Source organism: Westerdykella ornata (genome assembly GCF_010094085.1).
Source record: "Westerdykella ornata strain CBS 379.55 unplaced genomic scaffold EI97scaffold_47, whole genome shotgun sequence".
In the NCBI taxonomy this organism is placed as follows: Eukaryota; Fungi; Ascomycota; class Dothideomycetes; order Pleosporales; family Sporormiaceae; genus Westerdykella; species Westerdykella ornata.
The window spans coordinates 1-26418 of NW_022986897.1; the positions used below are offsets into that span (position 1 = coordinate 1).

The following is a 26418-nucleotide window of genomic DNA, read 5'->3' on the forward strand; positions in this document are numbered from 1 at the left end:
AGAGCAAACAGCAGAAAAAGAAGATAGTCTCTACTCTCCTATTAGACATAAAGGGAGCCTTCGACTATGTCTCTAAAAACCAACTTCTATCTATTTGCATTAGGCTAGGTTTACCACTTGGCCTAATAAAGTGGATTGCTTCCTTTGTAGAAGATAGAGAACTATAGCTACAGTTTAATGGGCAAATACAAGACAAAGAAAAGATAAATACAGGAATCCCACAAGGCTCTCCTATATCCTCTATCCTGTTCCTTATTTATATAAGTGAACTTTGTAAAAAGGAAGGGAATGTAGCTTTTAAAGTAAGCTACATTGATGACTTTTCCTTCTCTATTGCCTCAAACTCTGCACAGAAAAACTGCCGAATTCTACAAAAGATAGCTAGTGAGCTAGTTACAGCAGCTAAGCACTCTGCCATTGCCTTCGACATTGAAAAGACAGAGCTTATCCACTTCCACAATAAGCGAATAGCAGTAACAGATAGTATTACTATAGGAGGAGCAACTATAGAGCCTAAGACAGAGGTTAGATGGCTAGGAGTCTTTTTAGATTCTAAGTTATCCTTCAAACCTCATGTCTATAAAAAGATCACTGCAGCGACAAGAGCTCTATTTGCTATAAAGAGACTTAGGAACACACAAAGGGGCTTGTCCGTACAAGCTACCAGGCAGTTATATATTGTCTATGTAAATTCTATTGTAGACTATAGAGTTCCTGTTTGGTGGGACAAGGGGAAATGCAATCTCCTTGCACAACAGTATAATTCTCTACAATACAAGGCTCTTACACAAATCCTAGGAGCATTTAAGTCCTCTCCTACTCTAGCAATGGAGATAGAAGTGGCTTTACCTCCTTCTGTTGTAAGATTTGAGAAACTATACAATTCCTATGTAGTTAGGGTTCTAAAATTCAATAAGCAATATACAGTGAAAGAAGCCTATCTAGCTCCTATGCTGGATGAACTAGAAGACTCTATGTGTCCTAACAAGGCTATACAGATTCTAGAGCCTACAACGCAACTAGAACGCCTAGTGGCTAGGAACAAGGATCTAGTTCCTAATTGGGAGATTGAAGACTATCCAGTTTTTAAACTATGGGCATCTAAAATAAGAGCAAACAAGGGCACTAAAGATAGAGAGAAGGTTGATACAGCTTCTATTACCACCTTCCTATCCCTTAAAGGTAAAATTAAGGACAGGACCTTAGAAGATTGGCAACAGTGGTGGCAGAAGAACAGTAAAAGACATAGTAAACACTATGCCTATATCTGCAACTACACTACCCCTTTTCCACCCACCACACCAAAAGGAACAGTTTCCTAAGAGGGTACACAGTGCTTTCTACCAGTTAAAGCTTAGAAAAGGCTTTTTTAAGTCTTATTCTAAGCTTATAGGCAAAAGTGATACAGCTACTTGTTTTAGAGGCTGCAGAGAAAAGCAAACACCAGAACACCTTATTCTATACTACAAGAACTACAAGCAGGAAAGGAAGGAAGCTTTAGAAGCACTAAAGTCTTCCCTTACTCTGTATAAGCTCTTCTACATACCAGAGGATAGAAAAGTCTTATTTACCTACCTTGAAAGGACCCAAATCGCTACCCAAAAGTGGCTCCTACAACAGGAACCTCTAGAGGATATGGAATAAAAGATGGACAATAGAAAAATATATAGAAAATAGACAAAACTATAAAAAGACAATAGGTATAATAGGGTAAGATCTTAGAAGGAAAATGTTTAGGTTTTCCTTTGTTTATTCTATCACACTCACTTCCTTTCATCACCTTCTTCTCTCCTACACTCCTTTATCTACCCTTTTTCCTTCCTTTTTTCTACCTTAACAAGCAGTTTCACTACTCTCACTTAAGCCTAACATATATGAGGGCCTTGAGAGAGGATGTATATTAGTTAGTATAGCCATATCATAGTCTTAGACTCAATACATATATTTTGATCAAAAAAAAAAATAAGTATTATAGTATTAAAGATTGTATAATAGTCTAACTATGGCAAGACTTTATCTCCATGGCACTTAGTCAGTGACATTTCTTTTCCATAGGACTTAGGTAATCGAATAATTGTAACATTGTAAAGTCGTCAGCAGATGGAGATGAAGCAAAGGGCCAAGAGTAGAGAGAAAGACCAAAAGGGGTATAATATCACATACTTAGATAGTTGGCCCTTTTTTAAATATATGTATTTTTCTACTCAAGCACTTCTGCTATACACACCTGCTATAATGCTGTTGCTAACAGTATATCTTGCTCTGCAACAGATCATAGATTCAATATTAACTCTATAAGTTTTCATGTTGCAATTTTATACAATATAATGTTAATAATAGTTGCATATGCAATTAATTTTGTTAGTAACACACATTACTTTAAAAAGATTTCCAACAATGCTGTAACAAAGTGTGAGTATAAACATTGGTTAAACTTCAACATCTATTATATGCATTAATCTGATACTCCTTAGCATCTGCGTATCGCTCTTGGTATACCCTCTTTTTCAAGATACATTTTCCTCTACCTACCTACACTACAACAACAATGCAATAAGATAAGATAAAACTTAGTAGATATTTATTTTTTTATAGAACTATGCCTATTCTAAAAGTATTGCTTTATTTTATTGCATTATTGTTGCTGTACAGGTAGGTGTTTCCTAAGATCCTATCCTGCCTAAGCATAAGCAGAATTCTTAGCGTGTTGCTACAATGCACATGCAAACCTAAGATCGTGTAAAAGTAACTTTATACTATTTATACTATAACAACAATGCAATAAGGCAGGCTAAAACTTGGAAAAAACTTTTCGGAGACCTCCCACATTCCCTAACGGCGACCCCCCACTCAGATGTACGCAGTCGTGACCTGAACTTCACACCACTAAGCCTATAATGGCAGCTGCCATGGCTCGGAAAACGTTATTCTATGCCGGCAATGTACTCCTCTCCGATTTCGCAGCATAGGCCTACATCACCCATTTGAGCGTAGTGAATGGCCCAAATTTGTCACCTACACAAGGCACTAGACCTCACTTAATTCGCGCTAGCCGAAAGTGCGCCTAGCTAGTGGAATACCAGACCATGTAACTGCCTCTACAACAACAACCAACCACTGCAACACCATCTCTGTACATACAGGAAATCTCATAATTGCTCTCCTGACTGAGCGCTTTCAATTGCTCCAATCCGCTTCCAATTTGGATGTTGCGTTGTGGTTCTGTGGTGGGTCGAGGTAAGTCCATCTATCAGCCCTAGCACCACGTAGGTAGCTGCCACCACACCATCTCCAACCAGGCAAGTCTATCTGCTAATGCAGCCGATTAGATGGCGAATATGAGCCCTCCACTTGAGCCTACCCCTGAGGATCCAGAAGCTCTGAGTAACTCTCTGGTTAATAAGGATGCCAATGACAAACCAGATGGTGAATTTATTGAGAAGGAGGACTACAAGAAGGCTGTTGCGGAGCTCAATCGGCAGCTGCAACCACAGGGTTACGCAGTCTCCATTGACAGCTACAAAAAGTATAAGGGGAAGACTACCAAGGACTTGATCAAGGTTGTATATCTCCACTGTGCCCACTCTCGCAAATATACCCAGGAAGGCAAAGGAAAGGCTACACAGATGACCCAGTGTGAATACCATGCAAGTTTACACCAGTTTGGCCTTATTTGGAAGCTCCACATCCGTAACCCATCTCACAATCATGAGCCTGCAATGAACAGCTACTCATTGCCTCACTTCCATAAAAGATCTGAGTATGGAGATAGGATTATTGAAGAGGGTTTCAAAGGCAATATTCCTGTGAAGGAGACCTTCCGCCAGCTCCACAATCTTGGAGAAAACACCACCATGAAAGATATATACAATCAGTGGCGGAAGCTCCTTCGTGAGGAGCTTGGCTGCCGCACTAAAGTTCAGGCACTCCTTGAAACTCTGGATGAATATACCGATGAAGAAGGCATCAAATACTTCTACCGGCATGGGCTTGATGAGCAGAGTCGGCTCTATTGAGTACTGTTTTCACATCCAGTATCTGTTAAGATACTTAAACAGAACCCCGATGTTATTATTATGGACTGTACTTACAAAACCAATCGTTTCAACATGTCCTTACTTCATATAACTGGAATAACTACCTTGAATACTACCTTTGACATTGGCTATACCTTCATGCCTGGAGAAACAATTGAAGATTATGATGCAGTAATTCACAGCTTCCTTGAGTTTGTATAGGAGTTAGGAGTTACTCCTCGCTGCTTCCTTGTTGATCAAGAAGATGCTCTCATCTCCGTACTCAATCACTATTTTGCTAGAGTTCTCATATGCTATTGTATGTGGCATATAAACCAGTACATTCAGGCTGAAGCTACAAAGCGTGCATGGGATGTACGCTGAAAAGATACAGATGAGGAGAAAGAGGAGATTCAACAGCAGAGAGAGACCTTCCTTTCATGGTGGTATGGGCTAGTAGGATGCAAGACTCTTGTTGAATTCTGGGACATGTGGGCAGAGCTTAAGGAGGACTACAAAGTCTATCCAAAGCTCCTCTCCTATCTTGAAGAGCACCAAATACCCCATCGGAAGCACTGGGCCAATTACTACACAAAAGATTACCCCGACTTTGGAGAGAGGTAAGTTGCTCCTCCATCATTTGCTGTTCATCGGCTAACCAAAACAGTGTAACTTCCCGGGGTGAGGGCACTCACAAATGCCTCAAGGCCAATCTTACGTCGTCGCTGGGCCATCCATACGATATTTTGAAGTCCATTCATCATATGCTAGTTACTCAATACAATGAGTATAAGGCAGCAATGGGCATAGCCTATTGTCAGGTCCAAAAGAGATTGAATTTGCCTGAATTTCAAGACCTTCACAACAAAGTAACGTCTGTTGCATTAGACCTCTTGAAAGAGCAGATCTCACTTGCCAAAGGAGATAAATACCAGCCTGGGTGTACTGGCTCATTCACCAAGAAGTATGGTTTGCTCTGTTGCCATACTCTCTATCGACGGGCCTACCGATCAGCTAGTGCAGAGATTACAATAACTCTTGAGGAGATAGATCCCCATTGGCACTATTATCCACAGAGAAGCAGCGAGCAAATACTTCCTGCTGTAGTGCCTCGGGATCCTGCAACAGTCAAGGGCAAAGGCCACCCAAAGAAGCAGAAGATGAGTGCCTCCAACCCCCGGCTCTCCACCCTTACTGACAGTCAGAGAGTGCCTTCCAGCTTTGAGGTAGTTGCCGCAAGCCAGGTCACTGCTACCCAGCGCTCCTGTATCTCTCACACTCCAGGCCATAGCCATGGGAGTGATGGAGATCAATCTCAGGTTTCTGTTACCGCAAATTCTACTACCAAACCTGACTGTGGCAACACCACTAGCCAACCAATTGAGATTGAAGGCTCTGCCCCAGAAGCATCTAGAGATGGCTTACCATCAACTCAGATGACTGCGATTGTGCTAGGTTACGAGCCCGATGAATTTATGGATCTCTCATAGTTCAGGAAGGAGTTTGCAAGGAGGAGCAACACTATGGACAACTCTGAGAGCAAGAAGAAGTGTGGGAGGCCTATTGGTTCGAAAGATAAGCAGCCATGCAAGCGCAAGTCAGTTGGCAAGGGCGCTGAGATGGTAGCTGAGGCAGAGGATGGGGATGTTGGTGTTTGAGTTTGGTGTTCCAACTCGGCTGCATCACTGGCTGTGCGGAGTCCCCATAACAGTGAGCTACAGCACCACCAAAAGCGATCGGAAAATTCTGAAACTTGGGGAGATGGTTCTTTTAGTGTAGAACTTTAATTTGAATTAATTACTTTAACTGTATGTTGTGTGGGGTTGAATTTTGCATAGGTGATGGGGTGAGAGTGGCGATGTTGCCTGAGATGGCTCAGAAGACTGTTCCTTGGCGTAGGCCCTGCAATGACTGCCGGTGCTCGGAGTTGGGCCAGTATTTGGCGCCTCCATATATTTGATCACGGAGCATAGTTTAAAATTAAATATATCTTATAAGTTTAACTCTGTCTAATTATGTTATTGTTGCAGCACAGGTAGGTGTACAGAAAACGTAGGCAAGTCAAACGCAATATGAAATGCCAAGGAGTGTCGGATTAATATATACAATAGATGTGTTAAGTCTTAACATGCTTGCAACATGTTTTAGCAAGAACCCTAAATAGCATATACTAACAACACCGTTGTTTATCTAGCATCTATTCGCGCAAAACATTATTTACAGTGTTGTTCGAGCTACAAAACAAGTTGTTTTATTAACACTTGTTGAGTTTACACTTAGTATAAAACGTGTTCAAAAGCACACGTGTTGAAAATTCAATTTCATGTTACTATACTTTCAACGCCATATTCGCTAAGCTACTTAGCGTCTTACGGGTGTAACGATCCAAGAGGAGCTAGACTCCACCCGACCAGGGTTGCTCTCAGTTAAGCGAGGAAGGTCTCAGAGCACAGCGCAGCCGGCCCAATGATCGTTTGATCCCTCCGGAGCAAGGAGAGCAACGGAGCAAGGGCATACAACCTGCTCTCAATGCTCTACTCGTGTTAGCGGAGCAAAGAGAGCACCTCATATATATAACAGTAGACGATGAGCCCATATGGCTCATCGTGTTCAATTTCAATCAGTACTCCTTAGTACACTTGGTTTTCAAAATACGCGTTACCCCCGGTGTCACCCCCATTACCCCCGGTGTCACCCCCGTGCAAGGAACCCTATCGTTCATTCCCGAGAACCAAGATTCCTAGAGGACATACCATTATCCGAGGAACCTTCACAACGGGTACCTGTTCGGCAACACATACACATAACTGCCGATGCGTGTCTAGTCATACGAGGCTAACGTCAAGGAAACGTACCACATCAAAAGCCAACATTTTGAATTCCCGTTGAACGAGTTGGATAGTCTGTGCATCCTTCACAACGCTTCTATATACCCAAGCAGCTCCCAACGTTTCATACAAGCTCGAACCAACGGCTATCATAACAATGCATAACAGATATCTCGGAAATTGCATATGACTAAATGCCTAAGCTTCTTGGACTTGTTGCTTTCCCATCATTATTATAGCGTCTCTCATCTCATGCGTCAGTTCTATGTTTGATATTCAAGTGGTTTCACGACGAGATAGCAATTCTTGGCCAATCTCCACAATGAGGGACGAATAGATGTCTGTCCATGCCCCCCAAACTCAAGAAAAAAACCAACAGACCCTCGCCATCGGAGCCCAATGCCGAACCCTCCCTCCAACACTCACCTTGCCGATTCAGCCGGACGAGCATCCAGGTAACCCTAGATCCCTCAGATCCCAACCCCGTACCCATTAAACCCACAACTGCGCGTCATGCCCAACCGAGTATCTAAGACAAAACGAAACGAAACGAAACGCTCGTGCATCACCCACGTGCCCATCCTGCCGAATTGCCGTGGGTAGACGGATGCCCGTGCAAAGACGATTAATTTTCCTAGCAGCCAATCCAGGAGCAGACAGAGGGGAGGTACGCTCGCTCCTCAAACGGACCCTCGGAAGCGTGAAACCCTATTGGGAGCGTCGCGGTGTGTTGTTTCCCCGGCTGCCCGCTTCGGCTGTTTCTGATTCTCGTGTCACGATGATCGTGGTGGTTATAATTATATCCTCATTTCGTTATTTCTTTTCTGGGGTACAGATCTTTTGAAACAACACCGCCACACCGGTTGCGTCATCGGTCCGTTGCTAAGCCACTATCTGATATTGATGTATGGTCTCCACACACTAACGTCCACACACACGACGCTCCACCGTGCCTAACGCCAAAACTTCCGAAGCAAATCACCATTCATTACACAGTTCCAAGATGTACCAAGCTCGGCTCCCTCCGAGAGAGCCCTGAATCAGGCGTAGGACCTCCGTGACCACCGAGCCAGCCTGTCATCCTCCTGGATGCCCAGCATACCTATACCGTGTAGATTACTATCATCGTCCAAGGCGTCCAATCAAGCAAAAACCGAAGCCTACCTCCTTCCAGGGCACCATCCTAATAATCCCGACTGCAACGTGCAACGTGCAACGCTAGCCTACCCTGTGCGTCGGCCTCTCGGCTCCGCATGTCATCTTCGCATGTGGGCTATGCATCGTGTCCACTTTCGGGATGGGAAGGGTTGCCAGGGAGTGATAAGGAGGGCTGGCTGGCTGGGGCTGGGAAGGAGGGATTAGATTGGGAGCCGAGTGGATGATGGATGATTGCGTGGTGTCGGATCTACTGTATCTGCTTATGCGGAGAAAATAGGGAGGGGATGGAGGCCTACTAGGGCGCGCGAGACAAGGCTTGCCAGTCGTTGGCAGTTGCTTTCTCGCTTTGCCTGGTCTTGCCTGAGAGGGACGTGAGAGGGGGGAAGGAGGAAGAAACATATATATTTCAGATAGGTAGGATGACGGATGACTACCTTCTCCTCCCGCCTTACTTTCTTTCATCCATCGTTGGCCTGACGGCTAGGCTATCAAGGACGGACTTCCAAGCAACAATAGCTCACCGACAACGGCCTTCCAGAAGTCTTCTAGAAAAGAATCTCCCGACTCTCTCTCCCGCTACTCCTTTGTAGCAACTCTCCGACCTGCGCCACATTCCCGCCGCCAGGCCACTTCTCCCCACTCTTGGACTACTATACTACGAGACTACTCGCTCCTCCTACCGCCATCATCGTCGTTCTCCTCCCTTGCAATCTGCAGTCCCAAATGCAGTGTCCCACCTGCCACGGCAACGGCTCCATCAAGTGCGACAACTGCGCCGGCGCGAGCTGCCACGCCTGCAAGGCCGGGCAGGTCAAATGCCACGTCTGTGAGGGCGCCGGCGAGATCCATACCGACCACTGAGACACCTACCGTCTATCCTCCTTCTTGAGAACCAGCATCGCAGGATATTCCGCGGATCGAGCAAACACCATGGTTGCCTAATTGCCTTTTTTCCTTTATCAACAGTCTAACAGGAAAGGAGGAGGGAATGAGGGATATGGATACGAATATGGATATCATGCTTCTACTCTATATGCACAATGGTCATGCGATCGTTATCACGGCGTGCTATTGCATAGTGCATACCTACCTGGGCACTCGCTAGGATTCTTTCGCACATGCATGCATGCATGAATGCACCGCAATTCGCACGAACCGATGAGTGACCCGGCGGGATGGATGGGAGGACGTGAAGAAAATGTGGGGTATCTTGATTAGTACATATCTCGTCATTTATTATGTATCGGGGTCTGTACTATGGGAGGCATATGTCATAAGGCGTTGGAGGCATGGTTGGATATATCGTTGATTTACGAGGAAGAGGAGGAGGCTCATCGATATTCATGGTGGAACCTTGGAACCTTGGAAGTGTAACGGGTAACGGCCGATTCCTGCTCTCGTCGATCTTTATCTTGTACAGCTAGGGGGTTTCCTTACATTCTCGTCGATGCCTATTTTGTACAGCTAGGGATTCCTTATAGGGTTCAGGTACGGAGTAGAAGGCTCCGAGGTTGACCATGTACGCATACATTATCCACTGAGCTTTCCAGGCAACGTCTTTCCCCGCTTGAAGAACTTATTATCTCTGTCGCCCACACCCATATCGTTTATTAACAGAGAAGGACGAATGCACAAGAAACGATAGACAAAATTCAGATAAGACAAGTCATGAGCATCGTAGACGTCGTGACGCAGGGAACGGTAGCCGTGAACTCGTTTGCACTGTTGCTCGGAACGCATGCAGGCATGAAAAGAAAAATAAGAAGAGGGTTGGGAACGTGAAGAAAATGCGCACCAGTGTCCAACTCTTGCTGCCCATAATGCGTAACCAAACAAAACCAAGCAAAACCTATGAATACACTCTGAAGTGGTTTGTAAGACGCTTTCTCAAAGCGAACCGGACTGGTTAAAGTTGCTTCGGTGAGTAGCACAACCCTCATCACTCAGAAAATTTCATGAGCCAGGCCGCCGTACCCGTCATCGCTCTTCCTACTCGCAGCAACGACCTCGGCGCGTTTCCCATCGACACCCTCCGGAATAGCAGGGACCTGCGGCACGCTGACTCCATCCGGGACAACAGTAACGATATCCTCAGTCGGAGTATGCTGCATGTGTCTCTTCCTCAACGTCGACCTGCTACTGCGCGACTTCTTCAGCCTCTTGCTATCGCTCCGCTGCACAGCCTCGTCGCTTGAGAAAGAGCTGTACGTCGAATCCACATCATCGTGGTTCTCAGCGTCGTCGCTAATCTTGCGCTTCTTGACACCGACGGCCGGAGAGGACGGTTGCGATGCGCTATAGCTCGTCCGATCCAACGCTTCTTTGAGCTTGCGCTGCGTGTTGGCGAGTTCCTGCTCGATATTCGAGATTTTCCTACGGAGCCGCTCTTGTCGCTCAAGATCCTTTTTGGATGGAGTGGACCGAGGACGAGGTGTTCCAGGCGCGGTGACAGAGGCTGAGGATACGGTACGGGTTAGACGTGCAGTGCCGGTTGTCGGGTCGATAGCTGGGTTCCTTGCATTAGCATCATGTTCCCATCTTTCCTTGCATCAAGCGAAACATGGGACGTACCAACACCTCGGGCTTGCGCACGCGGTCTGACAAACACCTTTGGAGCGGGAAGCAGACCCAACTTCCTTGCTTCGGCGAGGGCATGCTCTGCTTTCTGCTTTCTCTCGTCCCCGTCGACGTCGCGTTCTTCTCGCTTTCGCTTCCCTAGGCCGGCAAAGGTGGAGCCGCGGAACAGGAAGGCGGCGGCGCGGGAGAAGCGTGAATAGATGCTCTGGTGTTGGGCTGGCGCTGTGACCGACGTAGTAGTAGCAGTAGGCGGCTCGTTCTGGGAACTCCGCATATCTACATCCTCTCCCTCGAAGTCGCGGAACTCAGCGGGGGGCGGGTGGATGCTGGTGGTGCTGTTCATGGTGCCTTCCTGAAAGCGGCTGCGACGCGGAATCTCCAGGGGCTCCGCCATGGCTAGCGAGAGAAGGCGAGGTTAGCCTAACGCAAGGAGGCGTGGAGATGGAGCGAATGTGGGGTTGAAGGTGGAATGCGCCCCAGTTTTATTGTTTGGACTGGTTGAGCCGGTTGACGTGTCTCTGTTTGGTAAACTTTGTGCCACAGGGCTGGAGCCGGGGAAACGCTGGGGTCTTGGCGAATCTGTCAAGCCATACTTCAGCCACATTTGAGCCACAGAAGCTCATGTTTCGTCATTCGTCATCTGCAACGAGTGTTCAAGGAGCTGGGGTTTTCCTCACACTTCAACCGTGTAAGAAAGTTGAGACTGTGAGCACGCTACGGCTGCTGCCATCGACAGCATACCGTCTCAGAATATCGTCTTACTAATACCAGTTTATTGTCTATGCTTCTCGGCCAGAATTGGAAAGTCTCGAGGCAATCCTGAGCCCCGCACTCGTCGTCCCACCCCACGCTTCATTATGTGATGATTGCACCTTTTTTCCAGCCGCCCGACGAGCTGAAGGGGCAGTGAGCATCCTCTCGTCGTTGTTTTCACAGCTGGGCAAGCCAATCTCAGCGCACAATTCAGCCGTTCCGGGTCTAGCTCCCAGCAGCAGCGCGAGCTGTTATGTCGAGACCATGGTGGGAGACATGGAGACATGGAGAGCTACCCCGCGCTAAGGAATTGCGTGCTCTACACGACGCCGACCTCACTCTTCTTGCGACGCCCACTATGGAGCCGATTTCGGGAGCTGGCCACTTTCTGCTCAGACGAGGGCGCGGGGAGAGGGTTTCAGGTGGTAGATATATAGAGTAGAGGACCCACGGCGGAGGGGGTTGAACTGGTTACATCTTCATTGCCTCATAGCTCTCCGGAAGGAACGACACAAATCCAACCCCGCCGACTTAATACTTCGGCTGCTCCAAGGGCTACCTATACGGTACTACTTCTAGCCTCCATCCAATTGGGTGTATGACGTGACGCAAACAGCTAATTTCACAATTGTACAGCCAAAGAGTGTTTATCTAGCTCCTTTGTCCGTTCCCGGTTGAACAAGACCCATCTCCAGCACACATACACACTTCACCATGGCTGAGGAAATCGCTAAGAAGTTCGAGACGCTGCAACTGCACGCTGGTACGGCCATTTCTCTGGGTAATTCGTCCACTGTTGCTGATACAGCTTCCAGGTCACACTCCTGACCCTGCTACCAATTCACGAGCTGTTCCCATTTATGCGACGACCGTACGTAGCCATCTGGATATCTGAGGTGGAGTGTTCAGGAACTGACAGAGGTAGTCTTACGTCTTCAATGACTCGGCACACGGCGCGAGGCTGTTCGGCCTCAAGGAGTTTGGCAACATCTACAGCCGTATCATGAACGTGAGTACTCCTCTACAGATAGAGACGCAATCTCTCGAGGAAATGTGGCAGGAGTTGCTGACACCCCACAGCCCACTGTCGATGTCTTCGAGAAGCGAATTGCTGCTCTCGAGGGCGGTGTTGCCGCTCTAGCTACCTCTTCCGGCCAGGCCGCTCAGTTCATTGCCATTGCAACCCTGGCACATGCAGGTGACAACATTGTCTCCACATCAAATCTGTACGTCAGACCCCCTAGGACGAGCATCGACCTTCTACTAACACGCTCAGCTACGGAGGCACCTACAACCAGCTCAAGGTCTTCCTCCCCCGCCTCGGCATCAAGACCAAGTTCGTCAACGGCGACAGGCCCGAAGACTTCAAGGCCGCCATCGACGAGAACACAAAGGCCGTCTACATCGAGAGCATCGGCAACCCAAAGTACAACGTTCCCGACTTCGAGAAGATCGCCGCCGTCGCCCACGAGGCCGGCGTCCCCCTCGTCGTGGACAACACGTTCGGCGCAGGAGGCTACTTTGTCCGGCCCATCGAGCACGGCGCTGACATCGTAGTCCATTCGGCTACCAAGTGGATTGGAGGTCACGGTACGACTATCGGCGGTGTCATCGTCGACAGCGGCAAGTTCGACTGGGGCAAGCACGGGAAGCGCTTCCCTCAGTTCGTCGAGCCCGCCGAGGGCTACCACGGCCTCAAGTTCTGGGAGACGTTCGGCCCCATCACGTTTGCCATCCGCGCTCGCGTCGAGATCCAGCGCGACCTGGGCGCCGCGCTCAACCCCTTCGCTGCTCAGCAGCTTCTCCTCGGTATCGAGACGCTGAGCTTGCGCGCCGAGAGGCACGGAGAGAATGCCCTCAAGTTGGCCAAGTGGCTGGAGAGCAACGAGAACGTCAGCTGGGTCTCGTATCCTGGCCTCGCGAGCCATCCTTCGCACGAGACTGCTGTGAAGTACCTCAGGAGGGGCTTTGGAGGTGTCCTCTCCTTTGGAGTCAAGGGCGGCGGTGCTGCTGGCAGCCAGGTCGTGGACAACTTCAAGCTCATCTCCAATCTTGCCAAGTGAGTTCTAGGAATCGAATTCTGGACGCCAGTGCTGATCGATACAATAGTGTTGGCGACTCCAAGACTCTGGCCATCCACCCCTGGACCACTACCCACGAGCAACTGAGCGACGAGGAGAAGATCAGCTCTGGTGTAACTGAGGTATGCATCCGTTTCCATTGTATCACTAAACATGCATTAATATCTCTTCCCTCAGGACCTCATCCGCATCTCCGTCGGTACCGAGCACATTGACGACATCATTGCCGACTTTGAGCAGTCGTTCAAGGCGTCTGCCACCAAGCCGCAGGAGAAGGGCGACCCTTCGAATGCCGAGAAGACGGGCGAGACTGCGGGTTCGCTGGCTGGGTCTGTATAAAGGAGTGGATGGTGCTGAATGATGGGTGCTTCGTTTTGCCTTTGGGAGGATTGCCAGCGCCGACCCGACTCTACTAGTAGGTCTCTAGGTGCGAGCGGGGCTTTGAGCTGGGCTGGGGATGGATGGAACGGGACTAATAATAAGATACCTCTATTGCAATGACAATCTGACACGTGCTGCGAAATACTTATGATTATATGTGGTGTTTGTGCTGTTGCGGTTGGAGATGGGATGTGAGCCCGGAAACACGCATCCTTCCCTCTCGAGTACAGCACCATGGCCACTATTAGTAACAGTCCATCTCAACCCCAATTGGTTCCCTCTGCCTAGCCCCATCGACCCATCCAGTTCTCCAACAACGGCCAGACAGCCAGGAACCACGGCACCGAGGCATCTCTTGCGCACTAGTCCAAAAGCGGCGCAGCCGCTGCTTCAAAGGTACGACAAGAAAACTAGAGGCTCCATGTGAGGCTGCGACAACGTGTGGCTCCGGCTTGTGATGGCGAGCATGATTGAGTTGGGGAGGCAGGGCAAAGAGGAGTTGTGGCGTTGAGGAAAGTAGAGGCAAGAGAATCTACTGTGTACTATTATGGGAGGATGGGTTTATCATGTGAAAAGGCATCCTCCAGAGCTTCGCTGAAATGAGCACTTCTGCTCCCCACATTGATCGGACTTCGATCCAATCGGCCAGGCACGCCCAACGGAGCCATTCTCCATCTGTTTTCGGAGCTCAGGTCCTCACTTGGAAGACCATCAGCAAGAACCCCGGTCTGGACGGACATACCGAGGCTTGTCGAGCATGCGGCTGCGCGAAGAAGGCCGTTTGCCCCGGTACTGAGCTCAACTACTGCCCTTCTTTGTTTCTGCGCCAAAATCGCCCTACCTACCCCCTACTCCGTACTCTTTTTGATTGTGGATTTCAACGTCTTCTGCGTGTGTAAGTTGTGAGGTTTTGCCAGGGCAGAGGTGAGTGCGGCTTTGCTATGTGATGAGGTGCAGCAGAGTCTCCGCCGCGTGAATGCGCTGCTCGGCCTCGCTGACGACAGTCTTTCAGTTGCCAGTTGGCGCAGCGCAAACACATACAGATTAAGAGAAAAGAGAGCAAGAGCTGACGAGCCGTGATAGCCATTAGCAGTTCACCAACCGCCGGCTTCGACGTCTACCGCCTCCCCAAGGGCTTTCCATTCCCCGTCCACACTCCCAAGTCGCATCCCCGCGCACCTCGCACGACCCTATCTCGTACACCGTCACCATCACAATGTCCGGAACTGCAGATATCCAACTGCAGCGCGCCAACGAGCTCGCGGTGCCGCCACCCAAGGGGAAGCCCTATAGCGTGCCCATCCCAGGCTCCCAGGTTGAGGGCCGCAGTGCCATCTACAGACACTGGCGCTTCAGGGACCGTCCCCTGTTGGAGACGCTGGATCCCAAGATCACGACGGGACACGAGGCATTCGAGGCTACTGGTATGTACCTGTTGTGTTTGGCTTCGTGGTTGTGACCCAAACGGCTGGCGTCACCGTTACCAGAGCTTTTCCTATGGAGTCGTGGAGAGGACCACTCCCCCAAACTAAGGGAGTACAGTGCTAATACAATGTTTTCCGCCATGTAGCTGCGAGATACCCCAAGAACAACTGCCTGGGCCACAGACCCTACGATCCCGTCACCAAGACCTTCGGCGCCTACACATGGCAGGATTACCAGACTGTGCAGACGAGGAGAAAGAACTTTGGCGCTGGCCTGGTGCACCTGCACCGCCAGGTTGGTGCGCACAAGGAGGAAGGCCAGTATGGTGTGGGACTTTGGTGCCAGAACAGGCCCGAATGGCAGATCACGGGTGTGTATAGCCAAGTACCCCTTCCAGAATCCTGAAGCTAATGTCTTCAGATTTGGCCTGCATGTCCCAGCGTCTCTTCACTGTCTCCATCTACGACACCCTCGGCCCCGATACCACCGAGTTCATCATCAACCATGCTTCCCTAGCATGCGTCGTCACCTCCCTCGTTCACGTCACCACTCTCCTGAAGCTCAAGCCGCGTCTCCCGACCCTCAAGCTCATTGTCGTCCTCGACCCCCTTTCTGCTGGCGAGCTTCCAGGCGAGTCCAAGGGCGAGCTCCTCAACTCCCTTGCCTCCGAGATGGGCGTCTCAATCCACTACATCCGCGACGTCGAGGCCCTGGGCGAGGCGCAACCCATCCCCTACAACCCCCCTAAGCCGGACGACGTCACCACCATCAACTACACGTCCGGAACCACCGGCAACCCCAAGGGCGTCGTCCTGACGCACCGTAACACCGTCGCCGCGACCTGCTCCTCGCTCATCGTCATAGGCGGCGACCCCAAGCAAATCATCTGCTCCTTCCTCCCCCTCGCACACATCTACCAGCGCCTGGGCGAGCACAGCGCTCTCGCCTCCGGCGCCGCAATCGGCTACTTCCACGGCAACATCGTCGAGCTCGTCGACGACCTTAAGGCTCTCCGTCCGACCATTTTCACCGGCGTCCCCCGTCTGTACAACCGCTTCGGGAACGTCATCCGCGAGAACACGGTCAAGCAGCCCGGCTTCAAGGGCGCCCTGTCCCGGCACGTGGTCAACAAGAAGCTCGCCGCCCTAGGCGACAAGCAGAACCCGACGAACACGCACGCCCTGTATGACCGCATCTGGGCCAAGAAGGTAGCCGCTGCCATCGGCCTCGACCGAGCCAGAGTCATGGTCACGGGATCCGCGCCCATCGACCCAAGCCTGCACCAATTCCTCCGCATCTGCTTCGCCAACAACTTCATCCAGGGCTACGGACTGACCGAGACGTATGCGGTGTCCCTGGTCCAGCTAGCCGGCGACTTCTCCTCGGGCAACTGCGGGGCCGTGGTGCCCACGAGCGAAGTCTGCCTCGTCGACGTGCCGGACATGGACTACCTGACGACGGACAAACCCTACCCACGCGGCGAGCTGCTGGTGCGCAGCACGACGCAGTTCCGCGAGTACTTCCGCAACGCCGAGGAGACGGCCAAGGCCATTGACGCCGATGGCTGGTTCCACACGGGCGACATCTGCAGCGTCGACGAGCAGGGCCGCTTCTCCATCATCGACCGGCGCAAGAACGTGCTCAAGCTGGCGCAGGGCGAGTACATTTCCCCCGAGCGCATCGAGAACGTGTACCTGGCCAACTGCGGGTGGTTGGCGACGGCGTACGTGCACGGCGACTCGCACCAGGCGTTCCTCGTGGGGCTGTTTGGCGTCATGCCCGACGCGTTTGCGGCGTTTGCGTCCAAGGTTCTTGGGAAGAAGGTGGATGAGAAGGATACGGTGGCGTTTGCGAAGGTGCTCAAGGATAAAAGGGTGGAGAGGGCTGTGGTTAAAGAGTTGGATCGGATTGGGAAGAGGGAGAAGTTTAATAGTTATGAGAGGGTGAGGGTCGTGAGGCTCTATGTCGATCCGTTCACGGTGGATAATGAGCTTTTGACGCCGACGTAAGTCCTACCGTATTCCCCTGGAAATCGCTTGGAGGGGAAGGTTTTTGTTTGAAGGGGATTTGTGATGGCTGACGATTGATTGTTCTAGGCTCAAGCTTAAGCGGCCGCAGGCGGCGAAGCGGTTCCGTGCCGATATCGATGAGTGCTATGCTGAGGGGTTGGCGCAGGAGGAGCAGAAGGCGAAGCTGTAGATGGGGTGGGTATACGCAGTTATGTCTGTGTCTGGTGCGATGTAGTGAGGGGTGGTGTGGCGTGCCTCTGGCTTCTTGCATCAGTTGAGCAGGGTCGGGTCTTGTCTTTTGGATATGCATGTGTATATAGGCAGTAAATGAGGTTGCGAGCCAGCGGATTTTTCGGTGATGAAAGGGGGTAAATTAAGGGGAGATGCATGGTAGTGTCTTCCTCGGGGCTTCATTGTTACGAAAAAAGACATATCTAAGCTAAGAATCTGATTAGGCGCACTGTGGATATGGGAATAGGCTCATTCGGAGGAACGCCCTTGAGGTTAATAATAAGCTTAGGATCTCTGGCAAATTTGGAAGACCGAGCATTTCTGGAATGCATGGTGCTTCGGCCAATCGAATCCCGTGTGTCCGTCTCTCAAGCTTACCGCCCCCTGTTGTCGTTGCGGTGTTAAGTAGGTACCACTTCATGCAAGGCCAGAGGCTGGTACCGCGTCTTTGACGTTTGGATTCGCCATCAACGTTCTCTTATGATTTTTTGCATGACCACGAACCAATTACGTATTCTCAGTGACTGACCACAAAATCACGCAAGTTTAGGACTTTGTCCTACATGTTGCGAGTTTGTAGAGCGTCTAGCTTCTAGAGTGTTTCTTCCATCTCATCTAATAACAATTCTTCGTCGTTGGTACTAGGGTCCTCTTCAATATATACGTATATCCATCATAGCCCAGTTCATCCATCTGTAGCTGACCCGTTTCCGGCACCAGGAACTTGAGGGGACTCATTTTCCGCGCTCGAAGAAGCATCGTGGCAGAGCTTCTTCGAGATGTGCTCCTATTCCTCGACCATGCTGTTCACTCGGCCCGAGCAATCCCAGTGGCCAGTCCTGATGAGCTGTATCGCTGTCTTTTATAGCGGCTGCTCTTTACGCATCTTTCGTTCGCTCGCGGAGAGGCCACCTCCTCCTGAGATCGATCATAAGATCACATTTTCAGCTCACGATCTCTCCATACGTGGACTCGACTGAAAATTAAGGTACGCATCGCTCAATAGCGGTAATTCCCGAGGCTTATCAGTAGGCAGATTTATTGACTGTCGTTCCAGAACGAAGTGAAGGTCGGAGTGCTCGAGAGTGGCTTGGGTGGCTGCAGCCACTGAGAGGGATCTTTTTCAGCTGGCATCATGGAATGTCATGCCATGTTGAGTGAGGTGGGAGACGATAGTTTGTATAGGAATATTGGTGGGAGAAGCTGCTGAAAGATACATGTTGTTCGCCTTTACACTTGATAACACTAGCGAAAAGAAAACACAGCAGGGATACAACTACTTACTGTAAGATTTCACGTAGGGAGAATGCAGCATGTGACTAGCAGTATGCACAACTACAGTATGAGAGCATCAGTAGGTAGATTCTAGGCGTGACCATAAGGGCTTGGGACTGTGCGGTGGGGGATATCAGGGGCCTGGGCTCGACGTGGCTGGCTGACCTGTACTGCTTACGGTGATATCTTCTCCTAGAAGGCGATGTGACTCCTGATACAGTATGTCAGACCACATTTGCCTGACCATTACCTAGGTAGCGAATCAGTAGTGCACTTCTCTGTCGGCCACAGGCGAGAGGTGCGGCTCCTTCCCTATCCTCAAAGACGTCATTCCCCGCAAACACTCACCTATAATAGCATAAACAGTACGTTTCACACGTAGCATTTTCTTTACCTCGACACAAATCGCTTTTTGCTCTGGACTATTTCCAGTAATGGCTGAAGATCTTGAGGGTACGTCTGCTGCTTGTGTCGAAACAAAGACGCGGATATCTGCTCCTTCCGGCCCTTTTGCGCAAGGTTCATCATCCAGAGCGGACATAGATATTGGTACATTTCATTCCCAGGTTATGCAAGAAACGGATACAAAACAGAATCGACACTGGTGAGTAGTTTCCATCACTAGACAGTGGCTTGCACCGAAGCACAGGTCTCATGGTTCATTTCCCTAGCAGTATCGAGGGTGAGATTCCGACGCAGGAGAACGGGGTTCATGATAACACGCAAATATATCACATCGCATATGTCGCCTCCTTGGAAAAGCCTCATATGCGCCAGGATGATCAAGCATGGACCGATATCCTGAGTTCATGGGGCCACGTTGTTTCCGTCGTCGGGTGGGATGACCCGAACATTGATTGGAAGGATTTCGATATTCTGGTAACTCGACTGACGTATCACCATCTTAATCCGACTGGTTTTCAATCCTGGCTAAACTTTGTGGACTCTCTGGACGACGTCGTCGTTCTCAATCCGACGGATATCCATCGATGGAATTTGGACAAACAGTATCTACAACAGTTGGAGTTAGTCGGCATCCCGACAATCCCTACAGTCTGGCTCACCCCGCGGAGTAGATGCCGTTTCCATTCTTGATCAAAGCTTCTTATCACATCACAAGGCCTTGATAGTCAAGCCAACAATTTCATCGGTTGCGAGAGGACTGCATCGTATAGACGAAGCTCATGAACCCGAGCTTCTCGAAACCATCAATCAAACTCTAAGTTGGAGCGATGCAATGGTCCAACCGTTTATCGACAGCATCCAAACCTGCGGGGAGATTCGGTGTATATTCCTTGGTCTTGAATTCTCCCATGTCGTACAAAAGCTTCCGCTACCAGGAGATTTCCGCACGAACGTATCGGACAACTGGAAACGCCTTGATCGACTCAAATTCCCAGACTATGATGTTGTGGTCAAAGCAGCAAGGAAAGCACTGGAAGCTTTTCTCTCACTCGTCACATCATCACCGAACCATCCGGGCAACTTCCGATTACTCTTCGCTGCGGTGGACATGGTATTGGATGTGAATAGGCAACCGCTGCTCATGGAACTTGAGATGACTGATCCATGTCTCTATCTGAAATCCTCAGATAGCAATCTTGCAACTGCTTTTGCGAAGAGTATTATCTCCAATGCAGCAGTCTATCCGGCTCAGCAATACACTCAGTTCTGCGGACCGCATCGGCCCATTCTTCCCTGGCACGGACCTGAAGTATTATTTGTACGACAGACTCTGCAGAGTCCATCATCGGTTGCCTTAGTCTCGGATACCGGTCCTCCTGTTACTTACCTGGAACTCTGCAAAAGTGCAGTGTGCGTGAGCGAATACGTCTCAGCAAGGCGATACCCGTCCGTCGCCATCCTCTGTCAGCGTACTCAGAATCTTATATCCACCATTCTCGGGTGCATGTTTGCTCGTTTGCCCTACTTGCTTCTCGACAACTCATTTCCCGCAACACGTATCGAAACGATGCTGAAAATATCCGCTATCCGTCATGTTCTTTGTGACGATTCTGGAGCACCCATAGTCGATCGGCTCCACCACGATATAGAGGTAACTGCCATCAGTGGCATCATTGGCATACTACCGGACGTTTACATCGACAATCTGCACGAACGTTTGCTCTGCCGTAGACCCATGAAGGACCGGATCAACAATTTCATCTTCACTTCGGGTTCAACGGGCGTCCCCAAGGGCATCCGTATTCGCTATCAAGCATTGGCAAACGTTGTTCAGCATTTCATCGAAGAAGTTCTCATACAACCTCGAAGTACGAGTGTAGTGTTCGCACACTGCACCAACATAAGCTTCGACATTTCGGCCATTCCATTCTTCGTCCCACTTGCAGTCGGAGGTCGAATTGCATTAGCGAGTCATCGCTGTATGCAGGATCCCAAGCTCCTAAAGAGTTTCCTGTACGCGAGTCAGAGCAATCATCTGCTGGGCACCACATCTCAGTATCGGCTCCTGATAGACAGTGGATGGATCCCTTCTCCTGGTAATGTGTGTATCCAGGCAGGAGAGGTTCTTTCTCAGAACATTGCTTCATACATTCTCGACCGAGATAGCATTTTGTGGAATTTCTACGGCCCTGCCGAGACTACTATCTGGTCGACTGGATGTCGTGTTAAAGATGCATCCCATCCCATTTCCATTGGGCTTCCAATATGGAACACATCAATCGTATTGCTCGATAACGCTGGAAAGGTGAGTGATGAGGGGGAGATATGTATTGCTGGCACCGGCCTTGGCCAATACGTTGTTGATGGGGAAACGCGTCAACGATTCCGGCCGGTAGACCTCCCTGGACCGATTAGAGATAGCAATACTGCGGTTCTCTATCACACTGGGGACCTTGCTCAATACAAATGCGGCAATTTTCTTTATCGAGGTCGATCGGATACCCAAATCAAGATCGCTGGGCAGAGGGTGGAACTGCTGGAAATTGAACTTGCGCTGAAACTGCATACCATGGTTTCCGAGGCAGTGGTCAGGTATACAAGCAATAATTCTCATGAAGGACGTCTTACCGCCTTCATTGCGCCTGCTGTTGATGCTATGGAACTGAAAGGCATGTTAGCGGAGATGCTTCCACAGTACATGGTTCCTAGCAATTTCATCTTCGTGGAGGAATTCCCGCTTAATTCAAGTGGGAAAATAGACGACAAAGTTCTCCTTGAGCGGTATGGTATGGCTACGACAATTCCACCCCCAAACCAATCGGCAGCATCATCTGACATGGCTTGGAGCATGCCCGACACCGAAAAGGTCGAAGATGTCCTGTTGACTGTGTTCTGTCAAAAGCTTGGGCTTCAAAAGAATCAACTGATTGCATCGGACAACATCTTCGATCACGGAACAACATCGATTCTGGCAGTAGCTATTGCTATGGAGCTTTCAAAACAACTTGGATTAGATATCTCAGTTGCAGACATCTTCGACAATCCTAGTGCAAGCCTCTTAGGTCTATGTATATGCATGAAGCGTCAGGAGTCCGGCAGTGGCATATTCAGAAACCCAGTGCCATCATCAGACTCGACCAAGGATATCGCTGTTATCAACTTTGCAGTACGGTGCACCTCTACAAGTTCACCAAGAGAGTTATGGGATATCATCATGGAAGGGAAAGATACTGTGTTTAGTCCAAAACAAACGGAGACACCATCCCCAAGCTCATGGATAGAAGCCCGAACCTCGTTTGAAAATTCCGTGGACTTTGATCCCATCCTTTTCGATATGACGAAGAAGCAAGCACAGTGTACCGACCCTCAGCATCGCCTCTTCCTGGAATGTTCGTACGAGGCCCTCGAAGGGTGTGGATACACCGCAGACGACGAAAACTTGCGCGTCGGCGTATTCGCAGCAGCGACAGAAAGTACGTATTTTCGCCATGTGCTCACGAATACCGATGACGACCAAGGGACCAACCATTTGATCCAAACTGGAACAGACATGGACTACATTTCATTGTTGACAGCCTTCAAGCTCAATTGTCGCGGACCTGCTATAACGGTCGGCACAGCGTGCTCAAGTTCCTCCGCGGCAATTGCTCTTGCATGCGACAGTTTGCGAGCAGGGAGGTGCGATATTGCAATTGCTGGGGGCGCATCGGTTCGATTCCCTGCGCGTGACGGCTATGGATTCACTGAAGGATATATTTTTTCACGCGATGGCCGATGTCGACCGTTTGACGATAAGGCCTCGGGAACGGTCCTGACCGATGGCGTGGGAGTTGTAATCTTGAAGCGGCTGTGTAGCGCAGTCGCCGATGGGGACGATACCCTCGCCGTGATAAAAGGTTACAGTGTATTGAACGACGGGGGCCAAAAGGCCAATTTCCACTCGCCGTCTGCACAAGGGCAGACTCGCACGATGGGCGATGCTTTGCTCGATGCCGGAATGTCAGCCCATTCAATCTCATATGTCGAAACCCATGGTACAGGAACCACGATCGGAGATGCCATTGAATTCAAAGCCATTTCGGAAATGCTCGGAAGCCAAAGCGGTGAATTGTGTCATGTCGGTGCAATCAAAGGGAACATTGGCCATACGAACTCTGCATCTGGAGTATTCGGTCTCATCAAGCTCTCGCTGTGTCTGCACAACAGAAGGATACCACCGATTGCAAATTTCAAATCAAATCCGAATCTCAACACCTTCCAAACCCGCCTCCGTTTTCCATTGAATGCCGTGGACTGGAGAGTGTCTGGAGAGCACATGAAGCGAGCCGGGCTCGCATTGTCAACAGGTTTTGGGGGAACGAATGCAGCCTTCGTTCTGGAGGAATTCGACAGTAATGAGAATTCTGATCCAAAAACTCGCGAAGAGATTGGTGAAGCCCTCATTCTTCCTCTGTCGGCAGCAACGATCACAGCCTTGAGCCTGAAGTGCGGTCAACTTGCAGAATTTTTGGAACAAAATCCACAGGTTTCTCTTCGAGATGTGGCGCATACTCTTCGTAACGGGCGTCGAGCTCTACCTTTCCGACAAGCCTTCATTGCGACGTCAGTAGATGATGCAGTAACCCGTCTGCGCAAAGGGAATAACCCGATACTAACTCGAGCGCACCATCGACCTTTATTATTCGTTTTCCCTGGGCAAGGATCTCGGCTCATAGAACTCGGATGCTGCCTCTACGAGGAGTCTTTGGTATTTCGACAAGCTGTGGAGGAGTGTCTTGAGATCCTTGATCAATATCTTATATCTCAAGCCGTTCGCGACCTACTGCTCAAACGAGGGGGGAATCCAGAGAATGCTCCTGAAGATATAAATGGACATTCGCTTCTACACATCACCCAACCATCATTATTTGTCTTTGAATACGCCATTGCGCGTCTGCTATGCACAGCGCTTGGGGCACCCGGAGGCGTACTGGGATATAGCTTTGGTGAAATCGTTGCTGCATGCATCGCCAACGCAATATCTCTTGAAGGCGCAATATCGATTGTTGTTGCTAGGGGCCGGCTGATGGACCGATTACCAGAAGGCGCCATGCTTTCAGTTCGCATGTCAGAGTCCAGCTGTTTCATGCTGGCTTCTGAATTAGGATTGTCCATTGCGGCGGAGAACGGACCAGATAGCTTTGTTCTCTCTGGTGAAGTCCCGGCGATTCGCGAAGCGGAGATACGGTTGCGCGATATGGGTTCAACCGCACGACGATTGGACGTGACCCGAGCCTTCCACTCCAGAATGATGGACTGCGTTCTGGATGAATTCCTGGAAGCTATCACGCCGTATGCATCAAGTTTCGAACCACCAAGCATACCCTTGTTCTCCACCGTAACCGGGAAACAATGGAAGGTCGGATCGCCGATACCCGCAGCTCATTGGGTTGAGCATATTCGTAAACCTGTATTGTTTGCCTCTGCTATGCAGAGTGCTTCTCAGGAGCTTCCAAAGGCACTGGCTATCGAGATCGGTTCCAGTGTATTGAGCATGCTTATTCGGCCGCTACGTTTTGAGAACCACCAAAAGGTGGATGTGCTGGACATCTTCTCTTGCCAGGCATCGAGTATCCGCGAGAAACTGCTCATTGGGGCTTGCAAGATGTGGGAGTCCGGCCATGATGATGTGCTGAAACGATGCCATATCTCCCTGCATAATGAAAGCCGCGGACATGCCGTACAACGAATCAAATTGCCGACTTATCCATTCGAGAGAGTTCCATGCACTTTCCAGGCATCTACAGTTCACGCCCCTGAAGGTTCCCGTTACCGAATCAATGGGAATGAGATTGAAAAACCTACCGCCAAGTCTGGAGCGTCGGCAGATACGATGAATTTATCGATTTTGGTTGCGCTTGAACATTGGGATGAGACAGAGACATCCGGCCCTATCATTGACCGTTCAACAACGAACATTCTCGATGTCTTGAAAAGCGATCTTGCCTCAGCTGAGAGGCTTCAAGAATTGACAATACAGGCCCGACAATGTGCCAAGCTGCAGCCTTTCTTAAATACACGAGCTGTGGGCCACATTTGCAAGACTTTACAGCATCTCGGGCTCACGGATGCTGAGGTTCCGAATGAGGATGATATACAAGCCTTTACCAAAGCCGGAGTTCTCAATAGACATACTCGGTTCTGCAAACGCCTCATTCAGCTTTCAAGCGAACCCGACCTCACATACAATGGTGGAATAGACGCGCCATGCAATCACAAACCAGTGGAAGAGGATATCGTTGAGGACTGCGGTAACGCGTTGACCGCAATTCTCCAAGGACGTACAAGCGCAGATGGCATTCTCTTTCCTCTCCTTGAGGATCATTATCGATCCTATCCATTCCACGCACTCTCGAATTATCTAGCTGCAAGTGCCGTGAGGCAGTTCATTCAAAAGAAACCATCAGTAAGGGTCCTGGAGGTTGGTGCAGGAACGGGCAGCTTTACTTCGGAGTTACTGTCCCATGCATCGTCTGACGCTTTCGAACTCTATCTATTCACCGACGTTTCCCGCGTATTTTCCACCGAGGCACGGCCTCAGTTCTCGACGTTACCATATTTCAAGACCGAAGTTCTCAACTTGGAGGTGCATCCCGCTTTGCAAGGGTTTAAACCCGGCTCTTTCGACGTCATTATTTGTTCCAACTGCGTTCATGCGGTCAAAGACATCTCAATCGCACTTCGACATCTGAACTGGTTACTTCGACCCAGTGGACTTCTAACCCTCGTGGAGGTTTTTGAACCGGAGATTTGGCAGGAACTCGTGTTTGGGACACTACCGGGATGGTGGCATTTTGAAGACAAGCTCGTTCGCCAAAGTTCCCTACTGCTGGGATCAGAAGCTTGGAGAGAAGCCCTGAAATGTGCTGGGTTTGGGAATGTAGAAGTGCAGCCTTCTGATGAGACTCCCGAACTTGGAAGATCGATGAAAGAGGGGGTAATCACCGCTTATAAGGCGATACAATGTATGGGCATCGATACCCGTGAGGAACTATCAGTGGACTGGTGCCAGCTGCTCTTGGATGACGACTCGCTATCTGCGGCCTTGCCAACCGTACTTCGACATCACGGTGTGCACTGTGTTATTGAGAGGGATGTCAATGCTGACGAATTGCAATCTGCTCTGCACATGGCGCAGAATGCCGGCCGTAGGTGCAGCATCGTACTTGGCCGGACTATGCCTGGTTACAACATGCTGCATGACTTTGACGAGGAGAACCGCAGACGGATGCAGCGGGAT

The 26418-nt window shown here is 49.9% G+C and overlaps 9 protein-coding genes across 9 annotated transcripts; 6 read left to right on the plus strand and 3 right to left on the minus strand.

Moving 5' to 3' along the window:
- Window positions 1–4796: 4796 nt before the first annotated feature.
- Window positions 4797–5775, plus strand: EI97DRAFT_485706 (uncharacterized protein). Its single transcript, XM_033802147.1, has one exon. It carries the CDS (start codon window positions 4817–4819, stop codon window positions 5504–5506), a length of 690 nt encoding a protein of 229 aa, XP_033649433.1. The 5' UTR covers window positions 4797–4816; the 3' UTR covers window positions 5507–5775.
- A 2069-nt stretch (window positions 5776–7844) lies between these two features.
- EI97DRAFT_239472 (uncharacterized protein) lies at window positions 7845–8564 on the minus strand. The gene is made up of 2 exons (XM_033794039.1): window positions 8009–8564; window positions 7845–7946 (listed from the first exon to the last, which is right to left on the minus strand). The coding sequence occupies exon 1, from the start codon at window positions 8462–8464 to the stop codon at window positions 8063–8065; it is 402 nt and encodes a 133-aa protein (XP_033649434.1). The 5' UTR covers window positions 8465–8564; the 3' UTR covers window positions 7845–7946; window positions 8009–8062.
- A 1279-nt stretch (window positions 8565–9843) lies between these two features.
- On the minus strand, window positions 9844–11215 carry EI97DRAFT_239538 (uncharacterized protein). The gene is made up of 3 exons (XM_033794040.1): window positions 11173–11215; window positions 10574–11097; window positions 9844–10508 (listed from the first exon to the last, which is right to left on the minus strand). The coding sequence occupies exons 2-3, from the start codon at window positions 10971–10973 to the stop codon at window positions 9946–9948; spliced, it is 963 nt and encodes a 320-aa protein (XP_033649435.1). The 5' UTR covers window positions 10974–11097; window positions 11173–11215; the 3' UTR covers window positions 9844–9945.
- Window positions 11216–12046: 831 nt separating this feature from the next.
- Window positions 12047–13752, plus strand: EI97DRAFT_386937 (O-acetylhomoserine ami; the record flags this gene model as incomplete). The annotated part of the gene is made up of 7 exons (XM_033796090.1): window positions 12047–12095; window positions 12148–12203; window positions 12258–12341; window positions 12413–12558; window positions 12609–13391; window positions 13442–13535; window positions 13591–13752. 7 exons carry the CDS (start codon window positions 12047–12049, stop codon window positions 13750–13752), a joined length of 1374 nt encoding a protein of 457 aa, XP_033649436.1.
- Window positions 13753–14656: 904 nt separating this feature from the next.
- On the minus strand, window positions 14657–14888 carry EI97DRAFT_437384 (uncharacterized protein). The gene has a single exon (XM_033799331.1). It carries the CDS (start codon window positions 14879–14881, stop codon window positions 14672–14674), a length of 210 nt encoding a protein of 69 aa, XP_033649437.1. The 5' UTR covers window positions 14882–14888; the 3' UTR covers window positions 14657–14671.
- EI97DRAFT_239558 (acetyl-CoA synthetase-like protein) lies at window positions 14853–17462 on the plus strand. Its single transcript, XM_033794041.1, has 3 exons — window positions 14853–15218; window positions 15365–15589; window positions 15640–17462. The coding sequence occupies exons 1-3, from the start codon at window positions 15011–15013 to the stop codon at window positions 17226–17228; spliced, it is 2022 nt and encodes a 673-aa protein (XP_033649438.1). The 5' UTR covers window positions 14853–15010; the 3' UTR covers window positions 17229–17462.
- A 438-nt stretch (window positions 17463–17900) lies between these two features.
- Window positions 17901–18779, plus strand: EI97DRAFT_437385 (uncharacterized protein). The gene is made up of 3 exons (XM_033799332.1): window positions 17901–18123; window positions 18180–18447; window positions 18496–18779. The coding sequence occupies exon 2, from the start codon at window positions 18260–18262 to the stop codon at window positions 18437–18439; it is 180 nt and encodes a 59-aa protein (XP_033649439.1). The 5' UTR covers window positions 17901–18123; window positions 18180–18259; the 3' UTR covers window positions 18440–18447; window positions 18496–18779.
- Window positions 18780–20154: 1375 nt separating this feature from the next.
- On the plus strand, window positions 20155–21639 carry EI97DRAFT_485713 (acetyl-CoA synthetase-like protein; the record flags this gene model as incomplete). The annotated part of the gene is made up of 1 exon (XM_033802148.1): window positions 20155–21639. A coding segment is annotated over one exon (1485 nt), but the record flags the coding sequence as incomplete, so codon positions are not given.
- Window positions 21640–22353: 714 nt separating this feature from the next.
- Window positions 22354–24609, plus strand: EI97DRAFT_485715 (thiolase-like protein; the record flags this gene model as incomplete). The annotated part of the gene is made up of 1 exon (XM_033802149.1): window positions 22354–24609. A coding segment is annotated over one exon (2256 nt), but the record flags the coding sequence as incomplete, so codon positions are not given.
- Between the last annotated feature and the right edge of the window lie 1809 nt (window positions 24610–26418).

Coding starts and splice junctions, on each gene's coding strand:
- EI97DRAFT_239472 (XM_033794039.1), bottom strand. CDS start 8,464: ATGAAAGAAAGTAAGGCGGGAGGAGAAGGTAGTCATCCGTCATCCTAC.
- EI97DRAFT_239538 (XM_033794040.1), bottom strand. CDS start 10,973: ATGGCGGAGCCCCTGGAGATTCCGCGTCGCAGCCGCTTTCAGGAAGGC. Junction 10,509..10,573: donor TGCGCAAGCCCGAGGTGTTG/GTACGTCCCATG, acceptor CAAGGAACCCAG/CTATCGACCCGACAACCGGC.
- EI97DRAFT_485706 (XM_033802147.1), top strand. CDS start 4,817: ATGGGCATAGCCTATTGTCAGGTCCAAAAGAGATTGAATTTGCCTGAA.
- EI97DRAFT_437385 (XM_033799332.1), top strand. CDS start 18,260: ATGCTGTTCACTCGGCCCGAGCAATCCCAGTGGCCAGTCCTGATGAGC.
- EI97DRAFT_239558 (XM_033794041.1), top strand. CDS start 15,011: ATGTCCGGAACTGCAGATATCCAACTGCAGCGCGCCAACGAGCTCGCG. Junction 15,219..15,364: donor CGAGGCATTCGAGGCTACTG/GTATGTACCTGT, acceptor TCCGCCATGTAG/CTGCGAGATACCCCAAGAAC. Junction 15,590..15,639: donor GCCCGAATGGCAGATCACGG/GTGTGTATAGCC, acceptor TAATGTCTTCAG/ATTTGGCCTGCATGTCCCAG.
- EI97DRAFT_437384 (XM_033799331.1), bottom strand. CDS start 14,881: ATGGCTATCACGGCTCGTCAGCTCTTGCTCTCTTTTCTCTTAATCTGT.